Genomic DNA, 26,756 nt, shown 5'->3' with positions numbered 1-26,756 from the left:
ATGGTAGAAAATGCATGAAGTGATCTGAGAATATTTTTGAGCCAAAATACACCTTGATTGTTAGTGTCTTGGCTATTTGCAACCAATGAGCAGATTTATAACACTTATACTTGATGGTTATGCACTAATCTGTGCCCATATGGTCATATTTGGATTGCTACATGTATTAACAGATGTCTATGAAGTTCTAGAGCATGAATGACATGTATACATCTCAATTTTAGCCTTCAATTAGCTGGTGGTCACTGACAATTTACAAATTTCAGACCGCATGTATGTACGTTGATAGTAAGGTTGCATCAGACAGAGTTAAAGCACCTACATGGTCTATGTGTTGATTGATGTACCTACTGGTTATGCCACATGTTTGTGGATGGTTTTGAGATGTTCATGGGCTGAAATACTCTGGTTTTAGTAGTGAATTTGTTGCAAAAAATTGTCATAAATAGTCAAAGACTGCAGTGGGTCAGTTAGTCTTATTGACTCATGAGAATGCAATTTGGTACATTGATTCGGGGGCATCGAATCATATGACACCTCATGGTGACCAGTTTACATATATGGCGCCTGAGAAGAATGGCTACGTATGTGCAGGGGATGACATGTAGCATAGCATAGAGCATAAGGGCAAAGTACCTTTGGTAATCCATGATGGCAGGAAGAAGAACTTACATGATGTTTGAATGTCCCATCAATTACTAAAAATCTATTGTCTGTGGGTCAGATGACTAAGAAAAATTTGCGGGTTCGATTTAATGAGCATGGATGCTTTATTGAGGAGTTTGGTAATGGTTGCAAATTGATTGCTCGCGTCATAGGAATGGCAGGATGTTTACTCTTGATGCCACTTTGCCATAGCTAAAATCAACAATGTTTGCCCATGGCTCTGGCACAGTTAAAGACTTAGAAATATGGCATAAGAGAGTGGGACATCTTAATCTTCAATGACTGCAAATGATGCAAAAAAAAAAGCTTGTTACAGGTCTACCCAAGTTTGCTTACACGGATATTGGTCATGTCTGCGATGCTTGCTAGTTTGGTAAATAGTCAAGGTTGCCATTTGTCAGGCATGTAAGAAATAGTATGCGACCATTGCAGTTAGTTCACTATGATATGTGGGGGCCAGCTCATAATGCATCCATGGGAGGCTCCAAGTACTATGTGACATTCATTGATGACTTCAGTTGCTATACTTGGGTTTATATACTGGAAACAAAGGATGATGTGTTTGCTATTTTTCAGCAGTTTAAAAAGCGGGTTGAAAGGAATTTGATTGTTACATCTCTTTCTTGAGATATGACAGTGGTGGGGAGTATGTGTCAAATGATTTTGATAGTTTTTTGGCTGAAAATGGCATACGTAGGCAACTTACATGCAGCTACACTCCACAGCAGAATGGGGTAGCTGACTGGAAGAACAGGGTATTGATGGAAGCTGCTCATGCAATGATGAATGAGAAGAGTATGCCTATTGGGCTAAGGCTATTATGAGAGCCATGTATATCTTGAATAGGACTCCCACTGCAGGTATTCATGAGATGACACCATTTGAGAAGCTGTATGGCTACAAGCCTGATATCGATCACATGAAAGTATTTGGATGTCTTGTTTATGTGCACTACCTGATGAGAAAAGGAAAAAGTTGGATACAAAAGCACATAAGTATGTCTTCATTGGATATTCATAGGAGAAAAAGGCATACAAATGTTATGATCACTCTACTCAAGATACATTAGTGAGCATAGATGTCATCTTTAATGAGATGGCCTCTTGGTATGCATCACCGGCTATAGTACCATCGGATATGCTTCTACACATGTATCTACAGTTGATTGTCAACAAAGTACTACAATGACAGCTTTAGTGGTACGATGGTATCTCCATGGACAGGGAGATTGTGGAGTTTTGGCTCATCATCCACTAACACCACTATTTTAGTGAGGGGGAGATATGATGTGGTGGATAGCAAAGCAAAAGAAAAAGTCATTGATGATACATCTGGTGTGATGACACATAGAAGGATGACTTTAGGTTATGACTCAGCTGATAGTCTAGACAATGAGCTTGGTATTCCGATAGTGTATACGCCTGGTACTAGGCAGAACATGTACATTTTGCCTCATGAGAGAGGGGAATCAAGTAGTGCATCACAGCTTAGAGGATCGCAGAGAGTCAAGTACCCTGTGGATAGGCTGACTTACAGTGGTTACTTTGCAAAGCATTTTGATTATATGACAAAGGTGATAGAGGTCAAAGAGCCTACTACATTTACTGAAGCGGTGATGGATAAAAATTGGTGCACAACTATGGATGAGGAGATAGATGCTTTGGCTGAAAATAGTACATGGGAACTTGTGCCACTTCCAAAAGGAAAGAAGACCATTGGCTGAAAATGGGTCTACAAGATTAAATGCAAGCTGGATGGCAATGTAGAGAGGTACAAAGCCAGGTTGGTTGCTAAAAGATATGCTCAGTAGTGTGGGTTAGACTATGAGGAAACATTAAGCTCTGTTGCCAAGATGGCAACCATACAAACAATGATCTCATTGGCTACTGCTCAAGGTTGGAAATTACAGCAGATGGATGTGAATAATGCTTTCCTCAATGGTGATCTAGTAGAGGATTTTTATATGGATCATCCTGAAGGGTATGTACACCTGATTTTCAGCATTATGTATGCAAACTAAAAAAAGCATTGTATGGGCTAAAGCAGGCTCCCAAAGCTTGGCATGCAAGGACTAGTAGTTGCTTGCAGATTTTGGGATTTACTATTGGCAGGGCTGATCATAGTCTATTTACAAAAAAGACAGACAAAGGTTTGGTAGTGCTGGTTATCTATGTTGATGATTTGATAATCATAGGTGTGATGATGACTTATCTATGAACTGAACATTAATCAATCATGTATCATTAAGAAGTTTTCGCTCTAATACCAACTGTAACATACCCGCTCCTCAAATCGCAGGACACGTCTTAGAAGCCCATCGAGAGATATGTCTAGAAGACGCTGCCCGGCACTCCCAAGGAATGACACGGGGTTTGCCAACTAGGGTCTCTTGAGTCTGTCTCGCAATGTAACTTATCCGTCCATTCCCACTAGGATCGACCTGAAGACCGGGTCCTAGCCAACATTGTCTAAGGTCATAGATCGACTTTTTCCTAACATTTCTCGTTAACATTTCCTTTGAGGAAAGCTCTTGGCTAACCAAGACCACCCTTCTGTAGGATAGACCCATTGGTCACATCCACCATGCTTCCCTCAGGGGTTGTTTTAGTTATCTAATTACCTACCACATTATGTTTGACACATAAAAGCAGCTTCCTTAATTAACCCGTTAGTCACAGGTTCCTTTACGTAATTTAGATCATAGACACGAAGACAAGATAAAACAAGATTAAACACTTCCTTAACTTATCTTCCGCCTTATAACTAGTATCAAGGCCTCGAGATCCCATCCCGAGTCACATAGAACACATGTGTAGGGCCCGTATGCATTGGGATTTATGGCCAGAGCCCCCACTGGTACCCAAGCGTCCTCCTATGCCAAGTAATTTCCACAGAGACCTCTCGCAGCAGGTTCGGTCCACATTCCTGGTGCGGATTCACAACCCCCTTGGTTAGGGTTTGGCGGTTTGCAGGGGGTAGCTAGTGCCATCCTTCCTTAATTATCCCTTCAGGAAATCAACCACAGCTGAAGCATCCAGCTTAAAAACAATTACTAGGGAAAACATCCCTTTTTGTTTCCATGGCAATTAGTCATCTCAGACCCGGCCATGCAATCATCAATCACACCCCATTTGGGTTAACATCCAAAGCCACATTAACAAACAGTTGAATTCACAACCTCTTGCTTCAAGGCATCACAATTCCATTGCATGCACAGCCATAATTTAACTTGGAAGTATCAAAACACTTGCTCAAGGGTTTTACAACCTTTTCAAACAACCAAGCATAACTTGGGTCAACAATCCATTTAGGGTTAGGTCACTAGCTTCAATTAAGCTAGGAGCGTATCCACTTGCGATAGTCCATAGCATGATTGATAAAACAATTCATAGGCAATGGTACTTATTCCTAATGCATCGGATCACATGATACTTGCGTATATGAAAGTCTAGGTTTCTTTTCGACGGTGCAAATGCATTTTACAAACGGAAACTAACATTTCATGTGTTTCTTTTAATCGTGATTGCGAAGCATGAATTCTAAGTGACTATTCATGCACTGAATTGATTTAAAAGCTATTATTTTATGTGAAATAATGCGAAAGCCTTATCATTTTATGTGTGTAAAGACTATCATTTTATGCATATAAACTTGTGCGAACTCCATACTCTATGCATGCAACCTAGCGCTTGGAGAAAACAAAAGTCCTACGACTTGCCCTTATTCCATGCACGTAGCTAACCCTTTCATTTCTTTCATGAGAGATAATACATAATTAATTATAAGCTTAAAGAACCTGGGTTTGATTCTTGTTCGTAGGGGCGTTTATTACGTTGGCCGCTCCCCTCGCCTCTCCTGCATTACCGGTACCAACGGTAGCTTTGGCACCTACGCTTCCCGCGATTTTCTTCTTGGGAGCCATATCTACTCGGGGTTTGGGTAGTCGAGGCCTTTGCGGCCTTTAGGATGACTGGTTTGGAAGGGAAAGGTCACGGGAAGGGGATTCTTTGCTGATGAGGGGGTGGTTTGAGTGTGGCTCCTCGAGCCATCTTCACTCTCCAACTTTCTCCCTCTCTCTCTCTCTCTCTCTCTTCTTCTTCTTCTTCTTCTTCTCTTCTCCTTCTCTCTCTCTCCCTCTTCTTCTTCTTTTCTTATTTCCTTCTCCTACTCTCTCTCTTCCTATTCTTCTTATTCTTCTCTTCCTCTTCTCCTACTCTCTCTCCCTCTCCTTCTCTCCTCTCCTTCTCTCCTCTTCTGTCCTTCCACTTCTTCTTCTTTTCTCTTCTTCTCCTACTCTCTCTCTCTCTCCTTCTCCTCTTCTCTTCCTGTCCTCTTTCTCTTCTACCTATTTTCCTCCTCTTCTCCTTCTTCTCTTCTTCTTCTTCTTCTCCCTTCTCTCTCTCCTTCTCTTCTTCTCTTCTTCTCTCTTCTCTCTTCTCTCTTCTCTCTTCTCTCTTCTCTCTTCTCTCTTCTCTCTTCTCTCTTCTCTTCTCTCTCTCCTTCTTCTTCTTTTCTTCTTTCCTTCTCCAACTCTCTCTCTTCCTATTCTTCTTCTTCTTCTCTTTCTCTTCTCCTACTCTCTCTCTCCCTCTCCTTCTCTTCTGCTCTCCCTCTCCTCTTCCTCTTCTACCTCTTTTCCTCCTCTTCTCCTTCTTCTCTTCTTCTTCTTCTTCTTCTCCCTTCTCTCTCTCTCCCTCTTCTTCTTCTTTTCTTCTTTCCTTCTCCTACTCTTCCTCTTCTCTTCCTTCTTCTCCTTCTCCTTCTCCCTCTTCCTCTCCTTCTTCTTCTCTTCTTCTTCCTCTTCTCCCTCTTCTCCTTCTCTCTCTCCCTCTTCCTCTCTCCCTCTCCTTCCTTCACTTCTTCTCTCCTTCCCTCTCTCCCTCTTCTTTCTACCTTTATCTTCTTCTCGCTGAGCACACGGGGGGGGAGAGAGAGACATTACACCATTTGAGAAGTGGGAAATTGATTTCATTGGCCCAATCACTCCTGTAGCACAATACTCCCAGGCCAAATACATCATTATTGCCATAGAATATCTCACCAAGTGGGCATAATCTTAGGCAGCTCACAAAAATGATGCACAACCACAACCAAGTTTCTATGGGAGCAAGTAATCTCATGGTTTGACTGCCCCATAGAGTTAGTTAGTGACCAAGGCACACACTTCATCAAAGAAGTAATTGCTCACTTGTTATCGACCTTCCTAATAATCCATAGAAATTCCTCTCCATACTATCCACAGATCAATGGTCAAGCCGAATCCACAAACAAGAACTTGGTGGGTATTCTAATGAAAACTGTTTTTGCGTGACGCAATGATTGGGACAAAAAACTTATGGCAGCTTTATGGGCATACTGAATGGCATAGAAAATAACCATAGGCTAGACTCCCTTCTAACTGACCTATGGAACTGAAGCTATTTTGCTAGTGGAATTCTTTGTTCCCAGGCTAAGAATAGCAGCCCAAGAACAATGGGGAGGGCAAAAAAGCATGGACAAAAGGTCTATTGGAGCTAGAATGCATATTTGAAGCTTATCTCATTGCAACACACACTCTAATCTGTGAAAAGGCACACCACAAGAGTTGGTTTGACAAATATGTCAAGCAATGAGACTTTGGGCAATGAGATTTAGTCTTACTATACTTTGTCAAAGGACACAAGCAAAAAATGAAGTTTAGGGGATTTGGGCCCTTCAAGGTCCACACTCTCAGTAGAATGGGGAATGTGGAACTAGAAACCCTAGAGGAATAGGGTATAGGTTTCTTCAACAGAAGCCACTTCAAAAAGTACTACCCCCCATCACTCCCACTTCATGAACCTCTGATAAGGACCCTCCATTGAGTGTAAGAATTGCATCCATCAAATAGAGCTCGAGGATGCATATGAGGAAATAGTAGCACTAGCCTACTTGTGGATCACCGTGACCTCCCAAATAACATGCACCCTTGATGTGCTAATTGATGAGGGAGTTGATGGTAATATCTTAACACATGAACATTGGGCCACATTGAATCAACCCCAATTACAACCAACCAATGCAAAGTTGAGCCCATTTGGGGGGAAATCCTACCCACTATTAGGAAAATACAAATTAATGGTTCCTATCGAGATTAAGAATCTACCACCACTCACTTTCTACGTGCTACCAAACAAGCAAAGTTTTGGCAAGAAAACCCTGCTGGGACGAGCATTCAAAAAACAAGTTCATTGCAATGTAGAATACGACTAGCACCACATCCACCTTTCCATCGGGCATGTTAGAATTGTAATGGCTTTCAGCAAGAACACTGTAGTTATCCCAAAACATATAGTGCTATAGATAGCTAAACCTAATGTCCACCCTAAGGAGGGGAGTGGTATGTTCTGACATGCTTCCATAGTACCTACCCTGTCACATCAAAGAACCATGAGCCAAACACGCAAGTGGATTCCCAAGCATAAACCACAATTTCACGAAAGTCAAATGCCATATGTATGTAATTACCACACCTATTGCTTTAGGCATAAACGGTGGATTTGGATCTCCCATAGTGCACTTATGACTAAGTAGCATTGGGTCTTGAAGGCCTTGTTGTGAGCCCAAGGATACTATGAGGGTAACACCTGACTGTGGTTGTCCAAATTGGCAAATGCTAATTTTGATTTCCAAAATCCTAGGAAGGATTTTCATCCTTCCAGGGGGGAGGATGAAAACTCAAAATTAGACTTGAATTTTAAAGAAAAGAATGAAGTTATGGATTGATTCTATGCAAAATTTTAACTTGTGAGTTTTTGTGGGTTATATTCCTCATTGCATAAGAGTGTTATTTTCAAACACTGATCTTCTAGTTTGTAGAAATGCCCATTAAAGAGAACTAATTATGGATGCTGTGTGGCAACAGGAACCCAAATGGTAGGACAACAAGATAAAGACAACATGCTCCCCTTTTTGGAGGAGGAGCATAGAAGATATAGATTAGCCATGGAAATCAAGGCATTCAAGCAATTAGAGTATCGCATAATCCAGAATCTTGAAGGAGTGGTGATAGCTGAAGAGGCAATGGTTTAGATGGTGGAACGATGCAGCTTTACCAAGTATTTGGAGAAGGTGGGACAAGTCATAGACCATAGCAAGTGCATTGATTTTCTGAGGACCTTCGACATCCAAAGGAACATTGGAACAGTGATTGTCAAGCACAAGGTGAGATTTCTAGAAGTGTGGTGGTTCCCCTTAGTCTAGAAATTGTAGAAAAGGAACTAGGGTTAGTAGAGAAGACAAAAAGAAGACCCAAGAGGGATGTGTATGGAATGCTAGGGACATTCTACACCAATGACGACATCAGCCTAGCAGATATTCCAAATCCCACCATTTGGTTGCAATCTAAGATGATCCATACACTCTTTTTAAGCCAAATATACAATGCTATTATGAGTACAATTAGGGTACCCTTGCTTGTTGAAAATCCTTGCAGCCAATGCCCTGAATGAGGTGAACTGAAATGCCTACGTCCGAAAAATGATACAGGCCTTGATAAAAGGGTGCTAAGCCATAGCACCAAGGGTGGCAAGAGGAGAGTCCCTAGCGACCACTACTAAATCCAAAGGGAAAAAACCTATCTCGAAGGCCTCAACCATAGGTTTTGGAGGAGTATTAATAGTCATCATCTAGGAAGCACTAGAGGAGGTAGAGAGAGAGAGAGAGAGTTGGTAAAGGAAACCCTAGAGCCATCACTAGCTCACCAGGAGCCATCACCGTGAGTTTAAGGAAGGGGGTTTTTTGGAAGGGGACACTTAAGCGTATACATTAGAGGTAGACCCCTCTTAATTTCCTATATTGAACTTAAATTTAAGGAGGGGATAGAGGGAAAAAAGAAGGGGGGATGCAATTGATCACCTCTCTCCATAGATTGGTTTCTCCATGGCATACAAGAGACCTTGATAAGTAAGGTTAAAAGCCTAAACCCTCGCATAGTAGGGTTATTGAACCTAAGGTTTCTAACAAAAAAACATTAGCAAACTGTGAATAAGCATTGACTGTTGTTTCTCCTCCCGCCACAACTTTGGATCATTGTCCTTCGAAGCTCCATTTTCTTTCACAAGGAGCTTTTGAATAGTTCCTACATATGAAAACTCTTAGAATGTAGGAAATTCTCTAACTTTTCCTAGGTAAGTGTATATAGATTCCCTATGTATAACTAGGGAATTACTTTCCCTACATCCCATGTTAGGGAATCCTAGGCATGCATATATGAACTCCATATATATAATTAGGAAATTTATTTTGCACATCTTAAACTAGGGATTTGTAGGTCATATAACTATGGAATCATGTTTCCCATACAACATAGTAGGGAATTTTAGGCCACACAACTAGGGAACTCGGTTCCTCACATTTCATGCTGGGCAATTAGAAATAGCCATGTCAAGAACATATATATACTTTGTGCAAAAGTAAAAATAGTTTATGGGAAGTGGTTCAAAATTAGGCCTAAATTAAGTAATCAATCAATAATACAACATTGCTTCTTATCCTTTTTTACAAATTTTTGCAAAATTCTTCTCTTTATTTCTCTAAAGATTAATTGGTGATGCACCAGCACTATAAAGGTAACTATGTTGATCAATAATTTAATGTTGAGAAGCATGTGACCTAGCTCAATACTTATGGAAATTAGGAACCAATTGTAGTGTGCCATTTGTGTGTATTCTTCAACACATTTCTAATACATTTGCATTGTAAAAAGAGATGAAAAGATTGCTGGGATAGCCTTCGGGTGTGATATTGGATGTACTCCAAGATTTTGATAAATAAAGAGCAGATATTGGAGAAAAAGGAAATTGCTTGACATTGTTTTCATGTCAGTGCCTAAGTTGCGTGAAGGAACCCGTGATTAATTTGATTAATTAAGGAAGCTCCTTTTGCATATCAAAACATAATGGGGTACGTAATTAGATAACTAAAGAAAATTGAGGAAAGTGCGGTGGATGTGACTTAGGTCCGTCCTATGGAAGGGTGGTCCCGGTTAGCTAGGAACTTTTCTCAAATGATGAGATAGTAAGGCAATGAAGACCTAGTGTCAGTAGATGCAGAATTCCCAGTTTATTCTGTTTTAGGGGAAAGGAATGGGACTATGCCGTATGGCAGAGAGGTTGAGCTTCACATCCCTCTCATTTCCCATTCTCCGTGAACCAAATGCAGCATGAAACCGCTTCGACTGTGCAAAAAGGCTAGGGATAGCCACAATAGACACACATACTTTACTTGTGGAATTGGCAAATGGTCGTGAGGTCTCTTGTACTAGGCAAACAGCTAAGGTGAAATTTCTATTGGGTGGGAAGCCAACTTCGGTGAGATTCAAGGTAATGAACTTAGGTGTCCACGAATGTTTACTTGGAATGGATTGGCTAATACCCAATGATGCCCACATCCATTGTGGAAAGGGCCAAGTCTCCTTTCAAAATTCTGAAGGGGAACTAGTTACAACTCAAGGAGAGGCCGGTAAGCCAAAAATACAGCTGGCAAAAGCAACACAAATAATAAAAGATGTTAGAAAGGGCCTACCTATCTATCTGATTAAACTGAATAAGCTAGATCAGAATTAGGAATCTAGGGAAGAACCTTCATGGTTAAAGGAATACGCAGACGTATTTCCTGAGGAGCTGACAGAACTTCCTCCTCAAAGGGAAGTCGACCACGAAATCAAGTTGGCACCAAGATCTGCACCAGTCGCAAAGAGGCCATATAGGATGTCCATCCCGAAAGCTATTGAACTGAAAGAGACACTCAAGGAATTGTTAGACCAAGGCTACATCCATCCTGGCAGTTTGCCATGGGGAGCTCCAGTGCTGTTCCAAAAAAAGAAAGATGGAACGCTTCGTCTATGCATTGGCTACAGAGGGTTGAATCAATCAACCATCAAAAATAAATACCCCATTCCAAGAATAGATGAATTACTTGACCGTCTTCAAGGTGCGATGATATTCTCTAAGATAGATCTCAGGTCTGGATATTATCAGATAAGGATCAAGGAAGAAGATATCCCGAAGACTACATTCAGCACAAGGTATGGACACTTTGAATTCCTAGTGATGTCATTCAGACTGACAAATGCTCCTCCTACCTTCAACAGGTTGATGCAGGATATCTTTAGCCCCTATCTTGATGACTTCGTACTCGTCTTCTTTGACGACATCCTATTCTACTCTAAACAGGAAAAAGATCATGAACCCCAGCTTTGCATTGTTCTTGAAACAATGAGAGCACATAAGCTTTATGCCAAGAAGAAGAAGTGTGCCTTTTTCAAGCAACAGATTGAATATCTGGGACTCATTGTATCAGGGAAGGAATTTCAATAGATCTAGCTAATGACAGAGACGTTCTGGAATGGCCAACACGAAATGCTATCAAAGAAATATGTAGCTTTCTTGGATTGACAGGGTGGTATAGGATCTTCATCAAAGATTATGTTTTGATTGCAGCGCCCCTGTGGATGATCTACTAAAGAAGCAAGTAGCAATTGTATGGTCACCTGCCGAACAAACTAGCTTTGACAAACTAAAGCAAAGCTTAATATCAGCACCCATCCTGAGACTTCCTAATCTTAGTAAGGAGTTTGAAGTGGTAACTGATGCTAGCGCACTTGCTTTAAGATGCGTGCTTATGCAAGAAGGTCATCCCGTAGCATATTCTTCAAGGAAATTGAAGAGCCATGAAAGGAATTATGCTACCCATGATCTGGAGCTCTTGGCTGTCATCCACGCTCTCAAACTTTGGAGACATTACTTGCTAGGTAACAAATTTTCCTTAGTGACGGACCACAAGAGTCTCAAATGGAACTTCACCCAGAATGAGCTCAATATGAGACAATGTCGATGGATCAAAGTATTGGAGGAATATGATTTTGAAATCAAATATAGGCCTGGAAAAGAGAATGTAGTTGCCTATGCACTTAGTCGCAAGGCATTTCTAAACTCTCTTATTTTGCAAGATCCATCAACAACAAGGTCTCTAGCCACAAAGGTATCAATGCCAAACAATCCAATTCTTGAGCTAGCTAAAGAAGAGGCATGTCATGACCCACTCTATCAAAAATTGCTAAGGGAGATCCCCATCAAGGATCAAGACCTGAAGCTAAAGACGAAATATCAAGAATTCTCTGTCAATAGCGGACTTGTCTACTTTAGGACAAGATTATGTATCCCTGCAAGCCATATCCTCAAGCAAAAGATACTTTGGGAAGCCCATGACTCCCCTTTCTCAGGACATCTTGGCTATGCCAAGACCCTTAATGCAGTCATGAAGAGCTATTATTGGGATAGGATCAAGAGTGACGTTCTCAAATATGTCACGGAATGTTTGTCTTGTCAATGCATTAAGGTAGAACATGGCCCTCATGTGGTAGTTGCACCTCCCCCTTGGCCTTCCATTCGAGTCTTCACCCCCTCGTCCTGTTGCAAACAGTGCCCCCTGGGGCTCTTGACCGTAGCCACCCCCTCCCCCCTGACCGTCAGCACCGCGGGCCCTTGTGAAGGAGAGAGGGGTCTTCTCCATCGTGTTGTTTGGAGGCTCTATGTCAGTGAGTTGTCTGATGCCGCTGTGAAGGAGAGAAGAGAAAGGAGGGAGAGAGAGAAGAGGAGGAAGAAGGAGAGAAGGAGAAGGAGAGAAAAAGGAGTGAGGAGAGAGAAGAAGAGGGAGAGAAGGAGAAGAAGAGAAGAAGAAGGAGTGGGAGAGAAGGAGGAAGAAGAGGGAAAGAGAAGGGAAGAAGAGGGAGAGAAGGAGAAGGAGTGGGAGAGAGAAGAGAAGAAGAGGGAGAGAAGGGGAACGAGGGAAGAGAAGGAGAGAGAGAAGTAGAAGAAGGAGGAAAAAGAAAGAGGTAGAAGAGAGGAGAGGAGAAGAAGAAGGAGAAGGAGAGAGGTAGAAGAAGAGGAAGAAGAGGTAGAAGGAGAGAGGAGAGAAGTAGAAGAAGAAGAAGAGTAGAAAGAGAAAAGAAGAGAAGAGGAAGAGAAAGAGAGGGAAGGAGAAGAAGGAGAAAAGAAGTGGGAGAGGGAGAAGGAAAAGAAGAGAAGGAGAGAGAGAGAGAGAGAGAGAGTAGGTGAATAAGAGAAAAGAAGAAGAAGAGGAAGAGGAGAGGAAGAGAAGAAGGAGAAGAGGAGAAAAAGAAGAAGAAGAGAGAGAGAGAGAGAAAGAAGGAGAGGGAGTGAGAGTTGGTGAGTAACTGCAAGGAGCCACACTCAAACCACCCTCTCGGCGAAGGATCCCATCTAGCGGTCTTTCCTACCTGAACCTGTCGACCCGAAAACCGTTAAGATCTGTATTGTCCAATCTCCACGAGGCAAATGGCTCCTAAGAAGAAAGTCGCCGAAGGCATAGGAGCCAAAGCCACTGGTAATACTGGAGAGGCAAGTGGAGCAACCAATGCAGCAAACACGAATCAAGCCAAGGTTCTAAGCTTTAAAATTAATTAGGTATTATTACTCATGGAAGAGATGAAAGGGTTGGTGATGTGCATGGAACAAGAACGAGTCTTAGGTTTCTGTTTACTCTAAGTACTAAGTTGCATGCGCGAAACGGTATAGTTTGGAATTTGCATAAGATTATATGCATGAAATGATAGCTTTTACACACATGAAATGATAAGGTTATTGCCTTACTCCACATAAAATGATAGCTTTTTAACCAGTTCAGTGCATGAATAGTCATTTAAAATTCACATTTCGCAATCATGGTTAAAAGAAACACATGAAATGTTAGTTTCTGTTCATGAGATACACACCATTGGAAAAAACCCTAGACTTTCTAATACGCAAGACACATGTGATCCAGTGCATTAGAAATAAGTACTCATTGCCAGGAATGAAGAGAGATAAAGGACATTTAGGAGGTACAACTATACTAAATGCACCATGTGCATGATGGACAAGGTTGATTGGGAAATCCTGCATAGAACCTCACTAAGAGAATTGGAAGAATCGCATGCATCTAGACTGCATCTTGAAAGTCTAAATGAAGAATCATGTGTTGCCAAGTGTGTTAACTGAGCTTGGTTGGAACTAGAAGATTAAAAGACCCTTGGTTGGGTTGTGAATAAGGCATGTCCATTGCCTTGACTGACCAGCTAATGATTGAGTTAGGGATTAAGATACCCTAAGGTAAATCCCAAGGGAAAAGGGCAAGTCAAAACTTAAGTTAACTTACCAAGATCATTTGCTTGCGTAATCTTGTTTGAGATTATTGGGATCTCGCCAAGTCGCAAAAAGTCCCAAGATCAGATTGCTGGGAGCATCTGGGAAAAAAGGAGTCACACCTTAGCAGTCAGTCGTACAAACGACCTCTGAAATGTTCGTGCTTGTACTTAGGTACATTATTTGATCTCTTTGCTTAAGGAACTAATTCAAGGAAAACACTTAATGCTTCAGGTTGAAAGCTTGGAGGGAGAGGCATGAACAGTTACCTCCGATTGTCTGCCTGGCCCTATCCAAGGGGGTTGTTAGCCACGCCGGGTATATGGACCTAACCCACCGCGAGAGGTCTCTCCGTGGGTGCTGCTTGGAGCGGGAGGACGCTTGGGTGCAAGGAGAGGCTCTGGCTATAAATCCCTTGCCTTCGGATCCCACACAAGAGGCCGATGTGACTCGAGATGGGATCTCCATGCCCATGTACTAGTCAATGGGCAGAACTTGGAGCAGCAATCCTGTACATTGTTGGGATAGCCTTCGGGTGTGATATTGGATGTACTCCAGGATTTTGATAAATAAAGAGCAGATATTGGAGAAAAAGGAATTTGCTTGACATTTTTTTCGTGTCAGTGCCTAAGTTGCGTGAAGGAACCCATGATTAATTTGATTAATTAAGGAAGCTGCTTTTGCATATCAAAACATAATGTGGTAGGTAATTAGATAACTAAAGCAAATTGAGGAAAGTGTGGTGGACGTGACTTAGGTCCGTCCTACGGAAGGGTGGTCCCGATTGGCTAGGAACTTTTCTCAAATGATGAGATAATAAGGCAATGAAGACCTAGTGTCAGTAGATGTAGAATTCTCGGTTTATTCTGTTTTAGGGAAAAGGAATGGGACTATGCCGTATGGCAGAGAGATTGAGCTTTGCATCCCTCTCATTTTCCATTCTCCATGAACCAAGTTCAGCATGAAACCGCTTCAACTCTGTTGTTCCTACGAAAGGAGGTACAACTGGAGCTCGACACTAGCTTCTTCCTAGAGACCTTGCTGATAGGAAAGGAACCCTGACCTTAGGTTGATCCCAAGTGGGAATGGCCGGACACTTCCGCTCGAGGCAAACTCGGGAAGACCTAGATCGCAAACCCTATGTCATTCCTTGCGAGTGCCAGGTGGAGCCTTCTAGACCCTCCTCCCGATGGGCTGCTAGGACGTGTCCCACAAGCGGACAAGTGGACACTTTACACATAATGCGGTTTTAAATAAATAAAAATGGTCGAGCACTATGAATCATTCACAATTGCATTGCATTTGACACATGGTATCATCTTGGATGCAAGGCAATTGTCTTCATCGACCCACGTTGAGAATGAGGTATCCCAAGCCGTAGGATTGGCAATTGGTTTCTTGTCAGGAGTGTTCAGTGTGAGGATTATCTTTTATCTCCTAGAACGATTGATTAAAGAGAGGACTATGTATCATATGTGCTTTATGTATTAACGTTGCATCTCAGGGCCAATCCTTGAGGTGTAGGAGAGCCATAGTGAGGTCGCGGAAATTAGCCAAGTGGTGCTCCCTGTGTCTATTTTACGAGGTGTATAACATCAATATGTGTAGGGACTCTTTCTAAGGAGTTTGGGAAGGGTTATTTGTTGGACTATGAGCCATACAAAAGCTTATTTGGTTTTATTAGTGCTGTATAGCCTCCAAGAACGCTCATGGCCGTGAGGCCGTGGGGTGTTTTCATGGAGCATAAAGGCTTGCTGGCTAGAGCCTTAGAGCGAATGTTGGGACCCATTTTAGGTCCCAACACCCTTCTTATCTGAACTAGTTTAGCATATCCACTATTCCCATTGCCTCTTCAAACCAATCTGTTTCCTACTCATTCACTTTGAATTCTAGCCAAATTGATCTATGTAATTGATTGAAAGACAACTCATACCGAGATTTGTAAAATCATAAAGAATTGTTTGCATGTAAGCATCTCGTATAAATTGGAGTTAGACAACAATGCCAAGTATTACAATAAACTTAGTAAGACCTCTTTGCCATAAAAACCATGTCCTCAAACTCCAATATTTTTAATGGCATTGAAAAATTCAAGGGTGGTAAAAAGTTATCACACCTAGGCAACTAAAGTGTTATTCTAGCTCATGCATTAAAAAATTGGATAGTAATATGCAATAATGCACCAATAGGAGTGATTGGAGAATGCGTAGAAAAAGATGAACAAGCACTTGCCTTAATTGGTTTGCATCTTGTCCCAGGCTTGATCCATCACATCAAAATTAAAGGAACATCAATGAAGGAAGCGTGGGAAGGTCTTAATAAAAATTTTGGTATTGAAGCTAAACACCAAGAGATGCATCTAAAGATGGATTTCTATAGCTTTCATCATGAATACAATGAGTCACTACCCAGCATGTCTCAAAATTAAGCAATGTAATTAATCAATTGGACGGCATCCAAGTCAAATTTCATGAAAAGGATGCAATGTCAATGCTTCTTATCAGTCTACCTAAAGAGTATGCATCCTTAAAGGATTCTATCCTTACACATAAGACACCTAATCCTAAGGGCTTCATTTCATCAATCCTATTGAAAGAAAAGAAACTTAGAGAGTAGGCTGATGTATCCAAAAGCAAAGACACCATGTTCTTTACAAAGAGGGAACCTAAATAATGCTAGCACTGTGGAAGGAGGGGACACATCAACACTCTTGAATGTAGATTGAAGCATGTACCCAAATGCAATCATTGTAAGAAGACTGGACACCATGAAGAAGCATGACGTTAAAAAGACAAACAAATTTCATAGAAGAAAATAACCAAGACAAAAAGATAGAAGGATACCTTTTTGAAAGACTAAAGACCAAAGACAAAGAGTCAAAGAGCCTAATCACCCACTAGTAGTAGCCATAGAATGCACCTAGTGAAGGGGTGGGGGTTGGGGGCCGGGGGGAGGGGGGAGGGGGGAGGGGGGGGGGAACAATGAACAAATCAATCATATAATCACCTAAACACCTTGTAGTACCCAAATAAAGCACCAAGGGGGTGTAAGAGTGGTGCCTTTTGTGTATGAAAATGTAATATTATCTAGTCTTTAGAGTGTGGAGGGATAAGGATGATGAGTTGGATGGATAAGAATCCAATTTGGCAAGTCAAACTAGACTAAGTACAACATATTAGATGTACCCATATGCCTATTTAAAGAGGCAAGCTAATCAGAAGTGTGAGAGGATTATTCCTTGTTTTCTTGATTTTATGGCTTATATTGTGTACGGTCCCCCTTGAATTCATATCTCCTTAAATAATTGAGATGCATGACTTTGTTTATCATAAAGATCACAAATATTTTCCTATAATGCATAAGCACCAGCTTGAGTGTCAATGACATTAAAATACACTTGCTTTGATAAGGATAGAATGATAGTAGATTTGCATAGCTCATCAAGTTTTACCCAATCCTCTACATCATAAATCTCAGGCTTGATGCCTTCTAACTTCAATGGTTTAACCTACCTCTTTTGTATCAAGACTTTTTATATTTGTGTCTTCCAATATTGGAAGTTATTGCCATCAAGCTTTTCAATATTGGAGATATCACTATCAACTAATGAGCCTACCATAATGACAACAAATGTTTACAAATGAAAGGAGTATGAGATAGTGTAAATCCAACAAAATGGCCCCAAAACTAATCCAAAAGGGTGGGCAAAAGGGCGGGAACAAATGAGACAAAAGCTTCCACAAACTATAACCAAAAGAGTGTTAAAACAAACTATCTGCTCCGGCTTCCATTCATATAGACCTTCCAGCAACTTCAAATCAAGTGGTAGTAGCACAAATGATAGATCCCAAAGTGATTCAAATCATCAACCACTTTAATAATCCCAAGGTACTTCAAGATCAACAAAGGTATATCATACAAAATGAAGTCTTACATTATGTGCAACATGTAAAGGAGCCATGAATTTATGTACCTAAGAAGCTTCAATATGTGTAAACTCTTATAAATGTTAAGAACAAAATATTTCTTGCCCAATATGAGGAGGACAATCATAGCATATCTACAATCATGCTGCCAACCATTTTAAAAATGAAAAAGTCCCACTCACAAAAAAGATGCCGATCTTCAATTCATTAAAGTACACAAGCCATTTCAGTTAGTAGCTTGGGATATGATGGGACCATTTCCAAAAAGTAAAAGAGGTAATAAAATGTGGTGGTTCTCATAGAGTGGGCAACTCATTGGGTAGAAACCAATGCCATTCCAAAATCCAAAGAAGATCAATTAGCATTATTTTTAATGGAGAAAGTAATATCTATACATTCATGCCCTAAACTATTACTATCAAATAATGGGAAATAGTTTACTTAAGAAATAATTAAATTATTAGCAAAGTTTTGAGAGTACAAAGGATCTACGCCTCACCATATCACCCATAAACAAATGAGTTAACAAAGAGAGTTAATAAAATGATCAAAGGAATGATATCAATGTATGTAGATCCAAACCAAGAAGAGTGGGATAAATGTTTTCCATATATTCTACATGCATGCCACACAACAGTCCGTGCATCAATAAAGATAAGCCCCTTTAGAGCTTTGTATAGCTATGATCCAAAATTGCCCATAGGCAATATTACATTAACAATACAACTAAAAAGATAAGTAATATATTGGGCACCTGCATATGTACTACTTAGAATCTAGTTCAAGCTAGCAATGTTGGTAGATTTGTGTTGAGGGTTGAAATGACTATATTTTTGGCAATCTTTTGTTGGATTTTTGGGTGATTTTTTTTTATGATTTGAATGATAATTGATTGTTTTGGAAGCATTTGGGAGTGTTTTAGGTAAGTCTGAATAGGTTTGAGAAGGTAGTGATGCTTTTTAGTGGAGATATGATGCGTTGTTTCAGTGAAAGGTTCTGTTGAGTGTCTGATATGTTCTGATTTGGTTCTCTTTTAGCTTCTATTTTCTTTCTGTATATAAGAGGATGGAGTGATTATTGATGGAGTTAAAAAAAATTTGGAAGATTATTGAATGATTCTTGATGGTTTTGAATGGTTTTAGTTGAGCTGAATGCTTATTGTTGAGCTTTTGTAGAGCGTGTGTCTCTCTTTTATTTTTTCTCTGTATGTCTCTGTAAGTGTTCTATGGGATGAATATGTATCTTGGGGAATTTTTCTAATCTTATAAAGATATGAATACAAGTTCAAAATAGCTCAAAGAAGTGGAAGAAGTAGTTGCTAAAAACTCAAGTGAAGACTGAAGTGACATTAACACTATTGAGCTATGAAAGGACACTGTAGTGGCTCTGATGACCCTTCATATCAGACATACCTCTTGGGAGGGTATCCACAACCAAAGAGGGATTATAGATGATTATTCTTAATTATTCCAATGTACTATTTTGTGTGTGGGTGTGTGTGTGTGAGATAGAGAGAGAGAGAGAGAGAGAGAGAGAGAGAGAGAGAGAGAGAGAGAGAACCAATTTTTCATGCAAAAGAATGTATATCTGAGTGACAGATCACAAGAGATTATCAAGACTATGAAGCTATTGAAGATGAATACTATGTGATGATTTTCATTCAAAGTGGAGCATTCATTTGTATTCTTTTGTTTTTTGATGAAGAATATGTAGAAGTTTTTTTGTGATAAATCCATTGGAGAATTGTTATATGATGTTGCATGAAGATTTGAGAAGATTGGTGTTGTTTTTCTTATTGTGGTTGATTAAAATATGAAATACATGCTTGTTGATGATACAAGATAGATTTTCTTATAGTAGATTCCTTGGTTTCTTGGTGCCTCTCTTTGGGCTCCATGTTTTTAGTGTGGAGCTCATTGCCGAGGAAAATTGCCATTAACAAGCACCAACAAAGACTGAAAATGGAAGATGTAGCACTATCGAAGAGGAAGAAAAGCAATGGAAGATTGACGAATCCCTACAACTGTTGAAGAATTGGAGATCTTCATTGCCAAAGCCACTTTCTACAAGAAGTGCATCCCTCAATGGCAGAATCATATCACTATCTTGATGAGGGCTCTATGTCACAAAATGGCTCCACTGTCCTTTGAAGCTACAGAAAGTTATATCACAATAGCCAATTGTTTCCCACAAAACTAAAAAGAGAAGTAGAAATAGAGAGAATGACCATCTATGGGAGATTCGGCCTTCATTGAAGAATTTCTAAACATCGTCAAGTGGAAGATTGTGAAGAAGCTTCAAGAGTCGTGGTCAATTGAATTTCACAAAGAACAAGAAGGAAAAGAGTTGGAATCTATTCATGGATTCTCAATAGCAAGATATGTGGGATGCTTAGTACACTTACAACCTTCTGTTGGTCCAATTAGAAACCCACTAGAAGCTAATAGACAGAGTGTTCTTCTTCATAGCCTATGCTATTGAACCCTTCGAAATTGGTATTATCAAGACAATGGCACTATGGCAATCCTTGGAAGAATGTGTTTTGATACCTTCAAAACTGAATATCTTCCCCTTTGTATTGGAATGAAAGTTGAATTCAAAGATGTTGAAAAGAAGGAAGTGGAGAAGCGATAGACAAGAAGGCCTTACTTGTAGAATACTGGTGGTTGACCCTCCACAAAGATGCCTATGACTATTGCAAATGTTTTGAGGCTTGTCAGTGGATGGAAAGGCCTACCAAAACTAGTGCTATGCCACTACAACTATAACATGCCCGCTCCTCAAATTGCGGGATACATCTTAGCAGTCCATCGAGAGATATATCTAGAAGACGCCACCCGGAACTCCCAAGGAATGACACGGGGTTTGCCAACTAGGGTCTCTCGAGTCTGCCTCGCAACAAAACTTATCCGACCGTTTCCACTAGGATCGCGACCTGAAGTTCGAGTTCCTTGTAGTCGGGTCTTCCTAACAGCCTTCTAGTGTTGGTCTACGACTACTACACTTTACACAAACACAATTGGGCCAAAGTAGACTCATACCGCACTTGGTTCAAAGGGAATGGGAAACGAGAGGGATGCATCGCTCAACCTCTCTTCCCGTAGGGCATAGTCCCATTCTGGTCCCCTAAAATAGTATGAATCAGGTTTTTAACTTACAAGTTCTAAGGTCCTTGTCTATCTAGCATTCGCATCAAATAAATTCCATTGAGGAAAGCTCTCAGCTAACCGAGACCACCTTGCCATAGGATGGACCCAACGGTCACATCCACCATGCTTCCCTCGGGGGTTGTTTTAGTTATCTGATTACCTACCACATTATGTTTGACACATAAAAGCAGCTTCCTTAATTAACCCATTAATCACAGGTTCCTTTATGTAATTTAGGGCACAGACACTAAGACAAGATAAAACAAGATCAAACACTTCCTTAACTTATCTTCAGATTAATGTTTGTCTCCCGCCCATACATGAGAATTAAGTGTCCCTTTCTGCCTCCGCAAGAATAATCCTTCCGTATCCCAAAAATAAAAACCTGAAGGTTTATCCTACCAAGATTCTGCCTTGTAACTAGTATCAAGGCCTCGAGATCCATCTTGAGTTACGTAGAACACTTGTGTAGTATCAAGGCATTGGGATTTACGGTCAGAGTCCCCATGGCACCCAATCATCGTCCCACGCCAAGTAATTTCCACGAAGAGACCTCTCGTGGTGGGTTCGGTCCACATTCCCGGTGCGGATTCATAACCCCCTTGGTTAGGGTTTGGCGGTTTGCGGGGGGTAGCTAGCGCCATCCTTCCTTAATTATCCCTTTACGAAATCATCCACAGCTGAAGCAACCAGCCTAATAACATTTAATAGGGAAAACATCCCTTTTGTTCCCATGGCAATTTATCCTTACAGTTCCCGCCATGAAAATATAATCACTTGGATATTCATCCAAAACCACAACCAATCCTTAAGTATCATTTCGGAAATAATCAAGCTAAAGATTGATCTTGTTAAGCATCATTTTGGAAAGAGTGATTGGTAGGTAGAGTGGTTACTTGCTGGATTAGGAAAGAATGTTTTCCTAGTTAAAGGATGCTTAGCAATCACTTTTTCTTTCCTAATCCAGCAAGTAACCACTCTACCTAGCAATCACTTTTTCCATCTTTAACAAGATCAATCTTCATTAAAACTGTTTCAATAGTTCCAAGCAACATGCTTAGCATAAATCAACTACCATAAAGTTCGCTCCCCCCCTTGGGTAAGGGCTTCGCAAGGTCAATTTAACAAATACCTTCTAGATCCTTTAAATGATCTAACTGGTCTTCCCCTTGATCCTGATTTGATCAAGGCTAACATTGTCCTATTGTTTCAACTCCTATGGCAAGCTATACACAACATTAATAAGTCTACAGATTTTAAGTGTGATGATATAAACATCTAGAGAAAACAAGAATTTGAGGAACCTGGACTTGATTTGCAGGAGTAGGGGCATAGTTGATGCTTGCCTCTCTGTTTGCATCTCTCGTGTCTCTAGCTCCACTTATGATTGATACTCGTCGCAATACTTGACTTTGGTGCCATCGTGGAGAAATCTGCCAAGATCTTCTTCTTCTTCAGCTCTACTATTTCTCAACCTCCCTCTCTCTCTCTCTCTCTCTCTCTCCAAAATGCAGCAGAGCCTTTGACTAATCACATCTCTCTCTCTCTCTCCCTCTCAATCTATCTATCATCTCACCTCTCTATTTAACCTTCTTCCTTCTCTCTCTCTCTCTCTCTCTCTCCTTCTACCTTTCTCCCTATAATTATCCCTCTTCTCTCTCTCTCATCCACCTTCTCACTCTCCCTCTCCCTCACTCTCCTTCTTCTTCTTCTTCTTCTTCTTCTTCTTCTCTTCTTCTCTTCTTCTCCTTCTCTCTCTCTCCCTTCTTCTTCTTCTTCTTCTCTCTCTCTCCCTCTTCTTCTTCTTCTCTTCTCCTTCTCTCTCTCCCTCTTCTTCTTCTCCTCTCTCTCCCTCTTCTTCTCCTCCTTTCTCCTCTCTCTCCCTCTTCTTCTCCTTCTTTCTCTCCCTTCCTCTTCTTCTTCTTCTTCTTCTCCTTTCTCTCCCTTCCTCTTCTTCTTCTTCTTCTTCTCCTTTCTCTCCCTTCCTCTTCTTCTCTCTCTCCCTCTTCTTCTCCTCCTTTCTCCTCTCCCTTACTCTTCTTCTCCTCTCTCTCCCTCTTCTTCTCCTCCTTTCTCCTCTCCCTTCCTCTTTTTCTCCTTCTTTCTCTCCCTTCCTCTTCTTCTTCTTCTTCTTCTTCTTTTCTTCTCTTCTTCTCCTACTCTCTCTCTCTTCTTCTCCTTCTCTCTCTTCCCCTTCCCCTTCTTCTTCTTCTTCTTCTTCTTCTTCTTCTTCTTCTTCTTCTTCTTCTTCTTCTTCTTCTTCTTCTTCTTCTTCTTCTTCTCATGATGATGATGATGGGGGCTGCACTGAGATCCCGAACCAGGGGGGCTGTGCTTGTTTGATCGGGGGCTGCGGCCTGGCAGAAAGGGGGACTATAGCTAGCGCCAAAGGAGGGGGGCTATCCAGTATGACGGGGGGAAGCATGCCGCCTTTTAAGGTGGGGGAGGTGGTAAGGAGGGGAGGAGACAGCACCACCCACCATTTCGGGGGGCTGCATGCCCCCCTTCTCTACCTCTTACTCACTCTCTCTCTCTCCCCTGCCATGCAGGCGGTAGGGGGAGAGACAGGGAGAGTAAAAAAAAATTTCAAAAAAATGTAAAAATTTTGAAGGGGGGTCTGATGGGGGGAGGCACGGGGGAAGCACGAGGGGGGGGGACATTACATACTCTCCCCCTTAGAGGAATCGAGATGTCCTTATCTCGAGAAGAAACTGGGGAAGACAAGCACTAGTGGCACTTATGACTTGTGGGTTAAGACCCACCATGCATCTGTTGGCAACTCTAATCATGCAGTACTCAGTCCTTTAACGTTTTTGCTCTAATACCAACTATAACGTGCTCGCTCCTCAAATTGCGGGACACGTCTTAGTAGTCCATCGAGAGATATATCTAGAAGACGCTACCCGGCACTCCCAAGGAATGACACAGGGTTTGCCAACTAGGGTCTCTCGAGTCTGCCTCGCAACGGAACTTATCCGACCATTCCCACTAGGATCGAATTGAAGTCTGGGTTCCTTGTAGTCGGATCTTCCTAACAACCTTTTAGTGTCAGTCTACAACTGCTCCACTTTGCGCAGACACAACTGGGCCAAAGTAGACTCATACCGCACTTGGTTCAAAGAGAATGGGAAACGAGAGGGATGCATCGCTCGACCTCTCTGCCCGTAGGGCATAGTCCCATCCCGGTCCCCTAAAAACGGTATGAATCAGGTTTTTAACTTACAAGTTCTAAGGTCCTTGTCTACCTAAGGTTAGCATCAAATAAATTCCATTGAGGAAAGCTCTTGGCTAACCGAGACCACCCTGTCATAGGATGGACCCGATGGTCACATCCACCACGCTTCCCTTGGGGGTTGTTTTAGTTATCTAATTACCTACCACATTATGTTTGACACATAAAAGGAGCTTCCTTAATTAACCCATTAATCACAGGTTCCTTTACGTAATTTAAGGCACAGACACTAAGATAAGATAAAACAAGATCAAACACTTTCTTAACTTATCTTCAAATTAATGTTTGTCTCCTACCCATACAGGAGAATTAAGTGTCCCTTTTTGCCTCCGCAAAAATAATCCTTCCGTATCCTGGAAATAAAAATCCAAAGGTTTATCCTACCAAGATTCTGCCTTGTAACTAGTATCAAGGCCTCGAGATTCCATCTCCAATCACGTAGAACACTTGTGTAGGGTCCGGAGGCATTGGGATTTACGGCCAGAGCCCCCTGGCACCCAAGTGTCCTCCTATGGCAAGTAATTTCCACGGAGAGACCTCTCGAGGTGTGTTCAGTCCAAATTCTCGACACGGATTCATCACCCCCTTGGTTAGGGTTTGGCGGTTCACGGGGGGTAGCTAGCGCCATCCTTCCTTAATTATCCCTTTAGAAAATCATCCACAGCTGAAGCAATCAGCCTAATAACATTTACTAGGGAAAACATCCCTTTTGTTCCCATGGCAATTTATCCTTACAGTTCCCACCATGAAAATATAATCACTTGGATATTCATCCAAAACCACAACCAATCCTTAAGTATCCTTTTGGAAACAATAAAGCTGAAACAACCAGCCTAACATCCTTTAACTAGGAAAACATTCTTTCCTAATCCGACAAGTAACCACTCTACCTAGCAATCACTCTTTCCATCTTTAACAAGATCAATCTTTGTTAAAACCATTTCAACAGTTCCAAGAAACATGCTTAGCATAAATCAACTACCATAAAGTTCGCTCTCCCCCTTGGGTTAGGGCTTCGCAATGTCAATTTAACAAATACCTTCTAGATCCTTTAAATGATCTAAGTGGTCTTCCTTCTCTCTCTCTCTCTCTCTCTCTCTCTCTCTCTCTCTCTCTCTCTCTCTCTCTCTCTCTCTCTCTCTCTCTCTCTCTCTCTCTCTCTCTCTCTCTGTGCAGGCAAGGAAGCGGAAGGCGCAAGTAAAGCAGGCAAGGAAGCGGAAGGCGCAAGTAAAGCAGGCGCAGCAGCTGGAAACGCTGTAGTACGTCGACGGGAGGCGTCTCCACTTCAAATGAATCTGGTTCTGCCCCGCAATTAGGTTTGCTAAAAGAAGAGGATACCAGAGCAAGCATTCTCAGGCGTTTGGACAAGGAACTCGAGGCTGGGAACGATAGTAAGGCCCTGGCCATCATCTCTACTTCTACAGGTGCTCGCAATGGCGTCAGGGCTTTTGGCTCTGCAAGACAGGTCCCACAGAGGTTATACTCTCTTGCAGATTTGCGACTGAATAATATAGAGACAGACTGTCTTTTGTCTCCTGTGGACTCTACACTTGGAGAAGTTCGAAGGAATCTACAAATTGTTGCAGCCTTGGGTGGCTTGGCTATGTGGCAAACATTGCAACTAAATCAAATTCAAGTGCTTGGCATCTTACTTGCCCTTACTCTGGCCTCGGGCATAGATCTGCACGAGGCAGGACATTTCTTGATTGCTTATCTATTGGGAGTTCTTCCAAAGGGTTACACATTGTCAATCTTAGAGGCATTGCAGAAGGAAGGCTCTTGGAATGTGCAAGCTGGGACAGCATTTGTGGATGTGCAGTTTCAGGAGGAGGTGAAAAGTGGGAAACTTTCTTCATTGAAGGTGGTCTCTCTGACATTCAACAGGTCTATCGAGGGGGCTTTTTCCCCGTGAAGTGACATGCCGCTCGAGCTCCATAACGTGGAGCTTCTAATCAGCCAGGCTATCAAGGAGGCGAAGAAAGATTTCAAGAAGGATGCGGATAATGCCTTGAGCCAAGAAACCCGTCGGCTCCATGAGAGGATCCGGCAACTGGAGGAGATGGTGAAGACACTCATGGAAGAGAAGAGGGATCTCAAAACCGACCTGGACAAGCTACAAATGGAAGTGTCACATCTATCGGAGGCAAGAGAGGACGCGGATTTCAAAGCGGACCTCCGAGAGGCTATCACGAAGGAATGCCGAGAGGACCTCCAGGTATGCATTAAAACCGAAGTTGAGGCTTCGAGAGAGGGATGGGAGGAAAAAATCAAAGCAAACATGAAGGAAGAATTAGAAGGGAATAAGGAGGGGTGGATTGAGGTAGTGAAGAAGAACATTAAGAAGGAGGTCCAGGAAGAAAATAAAAAGGAGGAGGTAGTCTGGGTTTAGGAGACCTTAGAGGAGGAGAGGCTCAGGAACGAGCGTAGATTGAACGTGCGTATTATCGGGCTCCCCGAAGGGGCCTCTCCAGAGGAGGATGCACACGGGATATGCACCCGACTAGGGTACACGAGCATGCCCTTTACTCAGGCATGGCATGCAGGACTAGATACTACCAGGGTCAGAGCTCTGATATTACATATGAGCACACCGGAGGACAGAGCCGCTTTCTTCCGGAAG

General features: G+C 41.7%; 1 protein-coding gene across 1 annotated transcript in view; it reads left to right on the top strand.

The window, feature by feature from the left end:
• Positions 1-26,048, top strand: part of LOC148026313 (uncharacterized) — a 140,147-nt gene extending 114,099 nt beyond the window's left edge. The window contains exon 2 of the mRNA XM_087690668.1: positions 25,453-26,048. Coding sequence (XP_087546794.1) covers positions 25,453-26,048 — 596 coding nt within the window. The remainder of the gene's footprint in view (positions 1-25,452) is intronic.
• The last annotated feature ends 708 nt before the right edge of the window (positions 26,049-26,756 follow it).

Source organism: Lygodium microphyllum, chromosome 13, assembly GCF_053477565.2.
Source record: "Lygodium microphyllum isolate KBCC chromosome 13, Lygodium_microphyllum_v1.1.10, whole genome shotgun sequence".
In the NCBI taxonomy this organism is placed as follows: domain Eukaryota; kingdom Viridiplantae; phylum Streptophyta; class Polypodiopsida; order Schizaeales; family Lygodiaceae; genus Lygodium; species Lygodium microphyllum.
The sequence above is the reverse complement of the archived record's forward strand: the minus strand, read 5'-3'. Positions and strand labels throughout refer to the sequence as shown.